Source organism: Mytilus edulis, chromosome 7, assembly GCF_963676685.1.
Source record: "Mytilus edulis chromosome 7, xbMytEdul2.2, whole genome shotgun sequence".
In the NCBI taxonomy this organism is placed as follows: Eukaryota; Metazoa; Mollusca; class Bivalvia; order Mytilida; family Mytilidae; genus Mytilus; species Mytilus edulis.
In genome coordinates this window covers 17157320-17171419 of record NC_092350.1, presented here as the reverse complement: position 1 = coordinate 17171419, position 14100 = coordinate 17157320, and the positions used below count along the sequence as shown (strand labels likewise).

Sequence of the window (14100 nt, the reverse complement as noted above, 5' to 3'; positions counted from 1 at the left end):
ATCTAGTGGAGGAGTCGTTTGGTTGCAACCCCCTTATTATTTTTTTTTTTACCGTTAATACTTTTGAATAGGGAAGTATGATCTATTGTAGGAATACAAATGGCTAAAAAAATCGTCCTTGTGGTATTGCGTTTTGGTTAGATACGACGGTCAATTAAGAATCATCTCATGTGTGATATCAATTACCTAATCACTTTACATAACTTATCCGAATTCCCGTTTGAATGGTTTTACACTTGTATTTTATGGGTCCTTTATAGTTTATTGTTCGGTGTGAGAAAAGGCTCCCTGTTGAAGGCCGTACCTTGACCTATAATTGTTTACTTTTATAAAGGGTTACTTGGAAAGTACCACTCATACCACATCTTCATATACACATAGAACAGCACGACGGATGTCACCTGTGGAGCTGAATAAATGTTACATATCGAAACCCATCGTTTCTGTTGAGTTTCTTGGGTTTTTTTTAAGCTGTTCTGAAGAGTTCTAACTTGCTTGTCCTAGTTTGTTTTTCGGTATTTTTTTTGTAATGGCATTGTTTTTTTCCGACTTATAGTTTAGCCTTAATTCCCTTTACCGGTAGTATATTAATTCCGTGTCTCTTTCGAATTATGATGTTGGACAGTTTTTACACCCAAAAAAATATTTTGACCTTGAAAAGAGTCATATCTTCAAGAATAGAATTTTAACTGAAAATTGTCAGTTTGTCTGGACAAATATCGGTATCCAATTTGTTTTTCTAATATATTCCACTGTATTAGCGCACTAACTGTCGGTATTTCTGCATGAACTAAAAGGTTATCATGATATATTGATCCAAAAACGAAAACAGGAATAAAATATGTAATATTACAGTTCATACTATAAAGCTCCTCCTATGATGACTTATTTCGGTATATGCAGGCTACTATCTTGTCTAACTAAATACACAAAAGCCGTTAATTTGAAATCATCAAAACCTTACTTGTACAAGTATAACTTTAAATCTTTACATGGATGAAATAATTCATCACTGTACCTGTAAAGGTACCAGCCAAATGAAATTTACACCTATGAAACCAGTAATTTTACAACAAAAACAAGACGATCAGAAACAGCCAAATTTTGAAGAAAATAAAACAACATTGACTTTGAATAACAATATTCATTTTCAGAATATTGTATAGGATTAAAATTCATTTATTAACTTTTTTGTCCAATGTTTGTTGATCAGGTAAGTTGCAAATATTCCAACTTGGGTTTTTTGCCTTTACTAATTTTACATTGATTGCTCTTTTTTAATACTTGTTCTACTTTCTTCATTTCTCTTTCAGCTTTTTTTAGTTTGTTTTCAAGTTTTTTGTTTTCTTTTTCTTCTTTTTTTTTGGCAAGCAACAGTTTTTCTTGTACAACCTCCTCACTTGTCAGCAAACGATGAGATTGGTGTGACGCAGTCTTTGTCTTTTTGACTTCAGTTGGTTTTTTATTCTCACTTACATTGCTGAACGGTAGAAATAAAGAGGTCACCTCTGCATTCCACATATCAGAGACTGCTGCAACTCCCTCCTCATTTGCAGTAGCCACTACCTCAATTTTGTTTTCTAATATTAACTCTAGTAGATGTTGCGGGTCGTCTATTTCAGGCTGTTGTAGACTATCAGTAATATCGGCAATTAGTGGTAAAATCTGGCTATGGTTGACATTTGAAACCGGTCCATCACCAGATGGAACCATTGTCTCTATAGCTTCAATTTCCGTTGACGTCCCCAAGGCAGAGGCAGAGGTGCTCGGCAATTCAGCTTCAGTCGATTTCATGACCGAGTTGCTTTGTTCAGTATATTGTGAAGGCTCACTTGGTAGGTAAGCACACTCTGGAATTACTAGCGGATTGAAGGGGTAAATTCCGCAAGCTCGGAATCCGCTTTTGATGTTTTCATTTGTTAATGCAGAATTCCATGCTGTATGGAACAAAGTTGGGAAAGTCCACTTATCCACTTTGTGCAGTATATTTTGTTGTAGAAATTACGAGCATGCTCTGTCATACTGTTTGCTAAAAGGACCAAATACAGTTCTGTCGAGTGGTTGTAAATAGTGTGTAGTGTGCGGCGGCAGTGACAAAACAACTACATCTTCTTTAATTCCCTCTTGTATTAGTGCCAATGATTCATGTGAGGAGTGCCCATCCAAAATTAGAATCTGTGGCCGATCGTTACCACATTGTTTCAAAAATATTTCCTTAAACCACCTTTCTCCTATCCTATCATCCATCCACCCACTTTCCTGGTAATCCCACATGGTCCCAGATGGAGCCTCTTGTGTATTGAAACCAAATATCGATCTTTCTGTTTTACCTTTAACAACCAACAAAGGACTCATCTTATCCCCCATAGCATTGACACAAGCAACTATCGTCACATGTGTGCTGATAGCGCTTGTGCGTCCTGGTACATTTTTTGCACCCTTTTCTGCCACTACTTTCACAGGGTTGTGTTCAAAAGATTTTCCGCATTCGTCCATATTCCATATCATTTTTGGTTTCTCTAACAGATTTTTCTGTGTTAGGATTAATCCTAAGTCTTGGAAGTAGGCCTCAACTTTTTGCCGGATCATCATTCGGCACCGTAGGGCACCTGTTTTTTCTGGTTTCCTAATGGTTAAATCTGGGTGTCTATCTTTAAGGCTTTGCCACCAGTCTTTACCGGGCGTTGAGTTCTTGAACGGTGTTTTTATTTTTAATTTTTTTACCAGTGCTCCAGTTCTTGTAAGAAGTTGTTTACGTGAAAGTCCAACGCCCAACTGGGAAGCTCTCTTAACTGACTGGACAATTGACTTCTCTAACTCTAGAGGCAGTGCTGGTTTCCGTACCCTGCCGACTTCCAAATCCCTCTTCCCAGTTACTCGATCCCCGACTGTAGATTTAGGAACATTAAAATGCTGTGCCGCTTTTCTTACAGACATTTCCCCCGATTTTACACTCCTTATAGCATTTTCTAAAGCTGTTATATCATATTTCAATTCTTTTGACTTAGTTTTTTTCACCCTTAACATTCTGAAAAAAAAAGAACAAAAACAAAAGATAATAGAAAGCCACTTTATTTTCTTGCATATAAATTAAGTGAAGCATTTAGTAAGTGTAATTCTAAAATAAATCTTTCAAAAGAGTCTCTACATAACATTGTAACTGGTCTGTTTCTGCTTGCGAGATTAAACATGTGCCTCTTCGTACCAGTGTTCTTGCCACAAATACAATACTTCCGATATCATTGGTTTTATCTTCTTCTATTATATCAATTAAAAGCTTTGCGATGTATTTATTTCTCGATAAATCAAACAGTTTAAAGCATAGTAAGAATGTCTGGTCAGTGTCAAACAAACATTCATTTTTGACACATTCTTTCAATTTGTTACGGGCTATTAAAGTTGACAAATTGGATTTTATCCCTATTTCTCGTTTGAACAATTCTGAGCATGTAGACATTCTGGAAAGAAAAAAATCAACAATGTACATTTAAAAAAAATGTATTTCAATCTTATTCAACCACCACGGTTCGAATTGTGTATATGGATAGTGTGACATCATCACCATCATTCTTATTTGTACGGATTTGTATTACTTTTTTGATTGCCTGTTCCGTATTTGACTTGAAAATTTTATTTCATTTGTGCAGTGTAAATATCAACAGTGCAAGGTTTGTATCTATTTTCACGATATATACATTTTTGAATGGGTAAAGAATGTGATAAAGTTGACATCTATACATATCATATGAAACTACTTCCATGAGGTATTTACTTTTCTAGTGTCCGCATTTAAACTACCCCCCAAAAAAGGGTGGTGCAAATGCGGACATCCAATAAATGACGTTTTTACAGAAAATATGTGAAGAAAAAAATAAATCAGTAATTATTTTAAATCAAAATATACATGAGTACACCATTATTCATTTCATCTTAAATAAATAGCCATACTTACGTGGAAAAGTGTAATAACTGTGTAGACTGTCAACTATGTAGATTTCAAAAATTCCCGGGTTTATAACTTTAAACTTAGATACGCAATTAAATGTATTCATTTTGTTATTTTAAACAGAATAAGTCAACAACCATATAATTAAAAAAGAAAATACATTCACTACAATTTTATTTTATTTATTTATGAATTAATAAAATCAAATACAAGACGTGGACTTCCTATTCAGTCCGCAATTAGACACCGTCCGTATTTAGACGAATTTCCCCTACTGTTCTGTAGCAAGCCATACATGTAGTCCATATTGTAAAGTTGCACATGTTTCTGTCTATAAAAGAAAAAATAGGTGCAAATGATGGGTATTGTCAGTTAATTGTCCCAATAGACTAGTGACAATACTTTATGCTATAACCATTTATATACATGTAGCATGCGATAGATACAAATTAATTGCATTTGATGTGTTAGAAAATTGAAGACTTTTTTTTTTCTATTAAGTTGGAACTGTATAAAATCCTTTTAGGAACAAGAAACAAATCAAGAATAGATCACGGGTAGTGACACGTGGATGATAAATTCAAAACTAGTCCTTATTCATCAGGAAATTATAATATTTTGGTTACATTTCTTTTAGTAAGAGATATATATTTGTCTCTCTCGTTTAATTGATTCTAAACGATTACATATTTTACGTTTTTAATCAGGGTCTATAAATAGTCATAGGAATACTTTCACGCATGCATTGCACACAGTACAGGAAGCATCTGTGGGGGGGGGGTTGAAAATGTTAAATACCTGGGGGGTCATAAACTTGTCACAAACATAAAGACAGGTAGATTTATAGTATTTTAATGTGAAAATATTTTTACACTTTCAATTAAGTGACAAAATTGATTTGAAATACTTTCGTCAATGCAAAAACCCTTTCGTAAATTACAAAAGTGACGAGCGCTAGCAAAATCACTGCTTAATGTCCAATGATGGGTAATGGTTTCCCCCAAATGACCCCAGGTCAAGCTTGGCTGTTTATTCATAAAATGGAATTGGAATGTCTTGTACATGTATCTATTGTTTTAATTTGTGATATACATTGTTGGTAGATTATAAATGACAGAAACAGTTCTGGTGATTGGTAGTGGAGGAAGGGAGCATGTGTTGTCGTGGAAACTGTCAAAGTCACCCAAAGTCAGTCAGGTTTATGTTGCACCAGGAAATGCAGGAACTTGTCAAGACAAGAAAGTAGAAAATGTTGGTAAGGTTTACACATATTTTATTACACTTAAAGAGTGAAGCTGGTGTGAAAATGAAGACTAAACATTTTTTGCATATTACTAGTTTTTGATCTCTGTGAACTTTCAGTTTAAAGAAATTGATTAGATTCATTCTTGGGATAATATTACAGAATATAAAACAATTTTGTACCTGATAGATAAAACTGTCCTATACATGGCCTAAACCCATCCAGCTGAATTTTTTCTCTCGATTTTTATACAACCTTGACTGATGAAAATTGACTAAACTGAGTTTCTATGTCATTCAACTATTACCTTGGAGTAACGTTACAGCAACCCATCCATACGGACTGAAAGCAAATGTCACTGGTTGTTTTTTTGGTGAACCATGTCTTGCAAAATGTCTGATGCGTCAGAAATTGTTTTTGAAGATTTCTGTCGGACAAAACAGTGACTTTGGTTTAACAGACCAGATTTTTTTTTGGTCATATGATACTTCCTTGTGTTGCACTGTTCCTGAATAATCTAATGCATTAAGGATAATAGTTAGTACCTATAATTTGCGTGCAATTTTTAACCGGATTTTTGTGACAAAAATGTCGGTTATTGATTTGGGGATGTACGGCGGGCGGCCGGGCAGTCGGGCGGCCGGGCGGTCGGGCGGGCTGCAATAAAATTTTGTCCGTGCATTAACTCATGAACTGTTCAGCCAAGGGTTTTAAAATTTTAATATGTTGTTACTGGCAACTAAATGAAGGTCAAGTTCAATAATGGCGATTTTGACTTTTACCGTTCAGGAGTTATGGTTCTTGAAAGATTGAAAAATGGAGTTTTCAGTCGTGTCCGTGCATTTACGCATGAACTGTTCTACCAAAGCTTCCCAAATTTTAATATGTTGTAACTGATGACAAAATGGAGGTCAAGTTCAATAATGACGATTTTGACTTTTACCGTTCAGGAGTTATGGTTCTTGAAAGATTGAAAAATGGAGTTTCCAGTTGTGTCAGTGCATTTACGCATGAACTGTTCTACCAAAGCTTCCCAAATTTTAATATGTTGTAACTGATGACAAAATAGAGGTCAAGTTAAATAATGACGATTTTGACTTTTACCGTTCAGGAGTTATGGTTCTTAAAAGATTGAAAAATGGTGTTTCCAGTCGTGTCCGTGCATTTTCTCATGAACCATTCAACCAAAGCTTTTGAAATTTTTATATGTTGTTACTGATGACAAAATAGAGGTCAAGTTCAATAATGACGATTTTGACTTTTACCATTCAGGCATTATGGTTCTTGAAAGATTGTAAAATGGCGTTTCCATTCACGTTGTTGCATTTACTCATGAACCATTCAATCTTAGCTTTTCAAATTTTAATATGTTGATACTGATGACAAAATGGAGGTCAAATTTGATATTGACGATTTTCACTTTCACCATTCATCACTAATGGTTCTTGTGATATTGCCAGGACACAAATAAATATTAATAAATCCGGTTTGCTGTCGTTGTGACAGCCTCTTGTATTATTTAGATTTAAACATTATCTTCCTTTTAACAAAACTTCTATAAATATTCTAAATGGTTTTACATATATATTTTAACAGATTTAAATGTGAAAGATTTTAATGCAGTTGTCAAATTTTGTGATGATAAAAAAGTTTCATTGGTTGTTGTTGGACCAGAAGATCCACTGGCTGCTGGGATAGCAGATACCCTGCAACAGCATGGTAAGACAAATATTTTTTTAAATATACATGTAGTCTAAAAATTATTCACTGTCAAGAAAGGGGTTCAAGGTCTATCATTGTTGTTGGAATAACAGCAAATTATTCTTGAAAATGTATTACAAAATGAATTAAAGATATCTTTTTGAAATTGAATAGTTTTCTGTTGATTCATTATTACTTGCACTTGTTGGATACCATTTTTGGGGGGGGGGGGGGGTTTGTGGGGACCAGTGAACCACAAATTTAAATGTTCAACTAATTACAAATTCTATATATGCTTGAATGGAGACATTGGCAAAACCATGTAATCAAATATAGTTTTCCTTAATCCACAAAAGCTGGTACACTGTACCCACAAAAATAAAAATTCATATGAAATATATTATAAAGTGTAGTTTTGAAAAAGGAATGAATTGTCCTTATAATATTAAACTATGAATGATTGGTTATAATCAGAGTGCTATTAACTTTTGTTTGATGGACATGGTAGGATATTGGTGAATATATGTTTTCTAGGTATATGTTGTTTTGGTCCCAGTGCTGCTGCTGCACAAATTGAAGCGAGTAAAAGTTTCTCTAAAAAGTTCATGGAGAGACATAACATACCAACTGCCAGATTTCAAACATTCACCTGTCCAGAGGCTGCTACCAAACATATCAAGAGGTATTGTAAAAAAATTTAGATATGAAAATGAAAATAATTTTTTTTAAGGGTTTACCTTAATCATGAATGCTCAAAACCAAGCATTTGAAAGAGTATGATGTATAAACATGTCAAAACCTTAGGAGCTATGAGACTAAATAGACCTAAAAAGAACAACCAAATTTACCTAAAGTTAAATTTGCCATATGTAGTTGGAACTCATAAATAGAATAAGAAAAAAAATATGAATATGAATGATTTATTTTGAAAATAAAAATTTTGTGAAAATCATTCGAGTGTGAAAAGGTGAAACTAAAAGTTGCACACAATATAACAGAGATACCGGTAAAAGGAAATACCTGTGGGCTCAGAGTTGGAATTTGAGTACAGCGACATGTCATCCTGTAGACTGTTTCCTTTGAAATAGCACCTTTAAATCCATCTCAACATGTACTATTTTTGTAGGTTCAGTACAAAGCAGGGCTAATATAATATCACATTGATATGAAGAAAATTTTCCACTAGACATTAAGAAGCCATCTATCCGCAATCCATCAACTTTTTAAAAAAATTTCAGAATGTCTTACCGGGTACCTTATACTGTAAACAAATTTATTTTCGTAAGCGATTTATTTACCAGATTTTCATGAGTAGAGAAATAATGTGAATATTAATCATTGTAAATATGCTAAACTTGGATCTTTCCTTATTAAACTACATCAAGTACACTAAAAATATTGCATAATTGAATAGCGATGAAGTAAACTAGATAGGTAAAACACGAAATAAAGTATCTGCGAAAATAAGTTGGTTTACAATTTCTCTCTGGAGTATTTTTATAGTTTTCAATAGTTAGTTTATTTGTAGAAATTAGTATCAAATTTGAATGAATTATTTTCCCTCTTTTTAGTGCTACTTACAAAGCATTAGTTATAAAGGCCAGTGGATTATCAGCAGGTAAAGGTGTAGTAGTAGCACAGAACAGAGATCAAGCATGCCAAGCTGTTACAGATATTTTAGTGGTATGCTAAGTTTTATATATTTTGGTGGTATGCTAAGTTTTATATTTCTGGGGATTCAGTTTTTTTGTGAATTGAGGAATTTTGACATTTTATTATATGATATTTTACTATGTCTGCATGTAACCTACTACATCTGCATATAACCCAATTATAATATGCTTGATGTGAGCAAGCTTTACTGTGTTTTCAGAGTTAAACCTCGTCATCTTTCTGTTTACTGCTTTCTTATAAACTCTAACAAATGATGACCAAGCAGGAAATTTTGGTCACATTTTAAAAAGAGCTTCAATTAAGAGCATCTGTAATATGTTATCGGGCTCTAAGTGAACATGCTTTTAAAAATGTAGTCAAATTCAAGAAAAGTAAACAGAAAAGTATTATTGAAGAAATCCTTCTACATACAAACTTATCCAGTTGTTATCTGTCAGAAATATTAAAGAATTGAATAACTCAGGTATATTTTTAAAATCAGCAGAAAAACTTTGAATTTAATTGCATTATACATGTATAGTATAATTGTTATCACTTTATTTAAGTATTATATCATTCTGTGCTCATATTTCGTATTTTGTGTTATGTATTATATTTTCTTTCATGCACACCTCTATATTTATATATATTATATATCTCTTGTAAAATTCTTATATTGGTGTAAAATTGTGTATATGTATCCTATAAGCTGTATTGCTTTCCGAATAAAAGTATTATTATTTGGGTGTGACATGTTTTTAGATTTGTTACTTGTCAACTTCCTGTTTACCGACAGAGAAGTCATTAATTTTTAAGTTGTTTAGATCACATTATGTGGCTTTATATTTATCTTGAAGACACATTAAAATTGTATACTTCTAACAATCTGGTATTTCTGTAAATTTGTTTCGAGGCATTCTTCAGTCTTATTTTGTTGTTTCTGACAGATGGGCAATGAACAAAGGTTTGTATGACATGCAAACAATTAAGTTTTCTCAGGCAGGCAATGCATATAAAGCTTTGTCAGACAAGCAAGGAATTCAGCTTTGTCCGACCAGCATACTTTTGCTAGAAAAACAGAATTACTAACAAGACCACCAAGGCAGTTATTTGTTTGTGTCCTTATTTTATAGTTCCAAAATAAAATGACCATAGTTTTACTGACATTGACACTAATCGAAATATTCTCACACTATCAGTCTTTTGTAGAACAAGAAATATGGATCAGCTGGTGAAGAGGTAGTAGTGGAAGAATTTCTGGAAGGAGAAGAAGTTTCGGTATGTACTGAATAGATAATTACAGATCATAAAATTGTTAGTCTTGGGTTGGAAAGAGAAGTAGCACTATGCTCTGCTATTTATGGATTTAACTCACCATAAAATTGTTAGCTTGGTTTGGAAAGATTTGCTGGAAAGAGAATTTACACTATGTTCTACTATTTATGGATTTAACTGATCATAAAACTGTTGACTTGGGAAGAATTTTCATTACACATAACTTAGTTTCATTGATACAGATTGTTGTTATTATTAGTAGGGTATTTATTTAATACTTTTTATTGGTATCACGTCGTCGTTGTCGTCGTCGTCGTCGTCGGCAGCGTCGTCCGAAGACGGATTGTTTCCGGATAATAACTTTTGTAGAAGTGAAAAGAAATTAATAAAATTTTAACACAATGTTTATAACCACAAAAGGAAGCTTTGGTTATGGTCTCAAAGGTTTAGGAATTAGGGGCCCAAAGCGGCCAAAAACAGCATTTATCTTGTTTCATGACAAAAAGTTGTGTATTAGTATTTCAATTGTTCTGAAATTGTACCACAATGTTTAATACCATAAGAAGAAGTTTGGGATTTATTTTAAGGGTTTATTGGGCAAACAGTTTAGGAATAAAGGGCTAAAAAGGGGCCAAAAAAAAGTATTTTTTTTTAGTTTCAAGACATTAACTTGTGTGTAACTATATGGATCTCTCTGACAGACATTGTACCACAAGTTTCCAAATAACACAGGGAAGGCTGGGATTCCGTTTGGGGTTAATTTTCCTGAATATGGAGGAATAAGGGGCCAAAAAGAAGCATTTTTCTAGTTGACAGACAATAACTTGTGTTTAAGTGCATGGATCTCTATAAATTTTTACAAGAAGGTTTAATACCACTAAAGGAAGGTTGGGATTGATTTTGGAGGTTATGGTCTTCCTAATGTAGGAATTATGGGCAAAAAATGGGACCCAAAATAATCTTTTTTGTAGTTTTCAAACAATAACTTATGTTTAAGTGTTTGAATCTCTCTGAAATTAAACCACAAGTTTCCATACATGAAGGGATGGTAAGTATTGACTTTTGGGGGTTATGGCTCAAAATGTTTAAGAATTAGGGGCAAAAAAAGGGAAAGACTAGGTATTTCTGGTCAATGAACAATTGAGACAATTTAAAAGCAGTGTAAGGGAGGTAATTCTAAAACATTTAGCATACAATGTTGGGTATATTCAGATTTACCTCCCTTACACTAATATTGGAGGAAACAGAAATCTAAATAAAATATTGATCTCCAAGTAAATTGCAGCAACTTATTACATAACAAACTCATATTCAAGATAGAAAGCACACTATAAAATGTATGGTATAGAAAGCACACAAACAATGAAATATATGATATGAGCCCAGATAATTACATGTAGTTGTAAGTGATTGATAATTCAAACATGAAACACTTTTGAAACAGACTAGAAAATAATACTATAATTTCAATCATGCGAGAGGATGTACCTTGTTATAGGGAGAAGGACATATCTAATTTGACAACAGCCTTTATATAAAAAATATTTTCTCATTGTGGGTCATAGGTTATTAATAAGAAATTAGAAATGCTACCAGTCAAAATAAGTTCAACATGATCAATTATTGTAAGTTTGTCATTGCAGGTGTTGAAGGCAAACATGATTTGGTTTATCAAGGGCTAATGTTTTATTTCTCACCTTACAATGTTTTAAATATGCAAACTTAAATTCAATCATTATTTGGTTAACAGGTTTTATCATTTTGTGATGGAGATAGTGTTGCTCTGATGCCACCAGCCCAAGACCACAAACAGCTAAATGAAGGGGACCAAGGACCCAACACAGGAGGGATGGGGGCTATATGTCCTTATCCTCAGGTAAGACAACTGACCAATCAAAACAGAAACCTTGAGTTGTTAACAGTACATGTAGATTGTCCATGCTGCGTAAAAAAGCACAAATAATAAATATAAAAAATATTCACATCCAAAATGCTTCAACAGTTGACATGCTACTTCTCAGAAAAATGGTTATGGCAAAATTCTTTAAAGATGAAGAAATTGAATATGTTTGGAAATAATTTTTTTCTCTAATGCTTTTAATTTCCCTTTAATACTATAAATAGGAATACCATGTCAATGTTTATTGGTAAATTTTATATACATTCCCACCTGGCTACACCTTTAATCAGTTGTTATTCTTTATGGATGTTCAACCTTTGCACGGGTGTTATACAAAATAGAATGATAATATTATCTGAAAATATGCAATATTCTGCATGAAATTTGTCACTCGAACAGAAAAGAAATGTAGAACTTTTACTATCTTTTTGATATATTAATTCTTGTTTGAATTATTAAACTTTGATTAAAGGAAATTCTATTGTAATATAATACTCCTTGTAAATGCTACTCGTCTGAAGATGTTTTCCTTGTAGCTTACTTAAGCTTTGTGAATGCAACCTGTCTTAGACCATTTATTAGGTATTGTTATGATGCCACTTAAGCTTTGTGAATGCAACCTCTCTTAGACCATTTATTAGGTATTGTTATGATGCCACTTAAGCTTTGTGAATGCAACCTGTCTTAGACCATTTATTAGGTATTGTTATGATGCCACTAAAGCTTTGTGAATGCAACCTGTCTTAGACCATTTATTAGGTATTGTTATGATGCCACTTAAGCTTTGTGAATGCAACCTCTCTTAGACCATTTATTAGGTATTGTTATAATGCCACTAAAGCTTTGTGAATGCAACCTCTCTTAGACCATTTATTAGGTATTGTCATAATGCCACTAAAGCTTTGTGAATGCAACCTCTCTTAGACCATTTATTAGGTATTGTCGTAATGCCACTAAAGCTTTGTGAATGCAACCTCTCTTAGACCATTTATTAGGTATTGTTATGATGCCACTTAAGCTTTGTGAATGCAACCTGTCTTAGACCATTTATTAGGTATTGTTATAATGCCACTTAAGCTTTGTGAATGCAACCTCTCTTAGACCATTTTTACAGAACCCTCTCATATCTGGTAGGATTGTTGACACCATGTGCAGTTGACCATATTATACTGTCATCTTTTTCCAATCATATTTACGGGTGTTATGGGAGTTTTACTACTTTTGGGTATTTTATAAAGGTCACTTTGAGACTTGCACAACAACTCTTGATATCATTAGACAGAAAGCTCTCTCATACATGTTATGCTTGCTTACCATCAATTGTAGTTAAGTACAGCTCTTTGTAAGAACCAGGCAGGGTGCCATATACATGTGATTAATGAGGGTTTCAGATTTCATCTATAAATGGCCTAAAAGTAACTGAATACTGCTCAAAAAATAAATATGAGTGGGAAAATACGAGTGGTTGCCATGGTAACGGACACTCTATTTTTTGGTTGTGAAGCATAGTAAAATCTTCCAAAAATCAGCTAAATCACTACAATTCAGAGCCTGAATAGGAATAGAATCAAGCATTTTTCATTAATTTTCATATGTAACTTTGATACAACTTGGTTTTAGCATCATTTTAGTTCAGATTGCATGTAAACCAAATTTGTAAATTTTTTGAAAATTTTTGCCAAAAAATGCATATTTTCAACTTTTCTGAATTTGGGATTTTTGCGAAATTATCAAATTTTCTGTGGTGTTTTTCAGAAAAAGAGTAACTGTGTATAGCATAGTTAGCACTTTAGTTATGAAGTTTGGATACTACTTTACGAAATTAAATAGAAAAAAAGATTGGGACTTTCTTTAGTTTTATCTCCATAGCAACCGATTTTTTTCTTGGAAACGGAGTTATTATTTGCAGAATATTGCAGTTTTAGAGCTTTAATGTACTGAATTGTTCTATAACTGATATTTTTTTCTTACATTTAAGCATAAGCTTACTCTAAATTACCATCGTTAATAGTTGCTGACTTCAATAGTTACCATGGAAATACATATTACCCATAGTAACATCTATTTTAAAATGTATCAATAGAAATTTATGTAAAAAAATACATATATTATATATATATAGACGGTGTTTATATTCAAATTGGAATATGACTGCATGCTTTGCTTCACTCACAGTCTTGTCTGTATCTATAATACTAAAATTACGAGGTCCAATTTGTTAGCCGTCATCACGTAAAAACGACGAATCACAGAATTCAACTTTATATATAACTAATATAGTACAAAGGTGTAGATTAAAAATTACACCACTCCAGGCCCTTTTGTTTTCCACGTAATTAATATTGCCAATAATTAAGAAGTTCCGGGTCGAGTCCGCTACCG

General features: G+C 33.1%; 2 protein-coding genes across 7 annotated transcripts in view; one reads left to right on the top strand and one right to left on the bottom strand.

Moving 5' to 3' along the window:
- The window catches only part of LOC139480884 (trifunctional purine biosynthetic protein adenosine-3-like), a 483263-nt gene that overhangs the window by 47725 nt on the left and 421438 nt on the right, over nt 1-14100 (top strand). For all 6 annotated transcript variants that reach the window (XM_071263820.1, XM_071263816.1, XM_071263815.1 and 3 more), the window contains exons 2-7: nt 5050-5201; nt 6786-6908; nt 7425-7572; nt 8462-8573; nt 9753-9821; nt 11569-11694. In XM_071263820.1, coding sequence (XP_071119921.1) covers nt 5057-5201; nt 6786-6908; nt 7425-7572; nt 8462-8573; nt 9753-9821; nt 11569-11694 — 723 coding nt within the window. In that variant the 5' untranslated portion in view covers nt 5050-5056. The remainder of the gene's footprint in view (nt 1-5049; nt 5202-6785; nt 6909-7424; nt 7573-8461; nt 8574-9752; nt 9822-11568; nt 11695-14100) is intronic.
- LOC139482987 (jerky protein homolog-like) lies at nt 2002-3027 on the bottom strand. The gene has a single exon (XM_071267017.1). It carries the CDS (start codon nt 3025-3027, stop codon nt 2002-2004), a length of 1026 nt encoding a protein of 341 aa, XP_071123118.1.

Bases quoted from the DNA above. Each gene is read 5' to 3' on its own strand.
- LOC139482987 (XM_071267017.1), bottom strand. From the start codon at position 3,027: ATGTTAAGGGTGAAAAAAACTAAGTCAAAAGAATTGAAATATGATATA.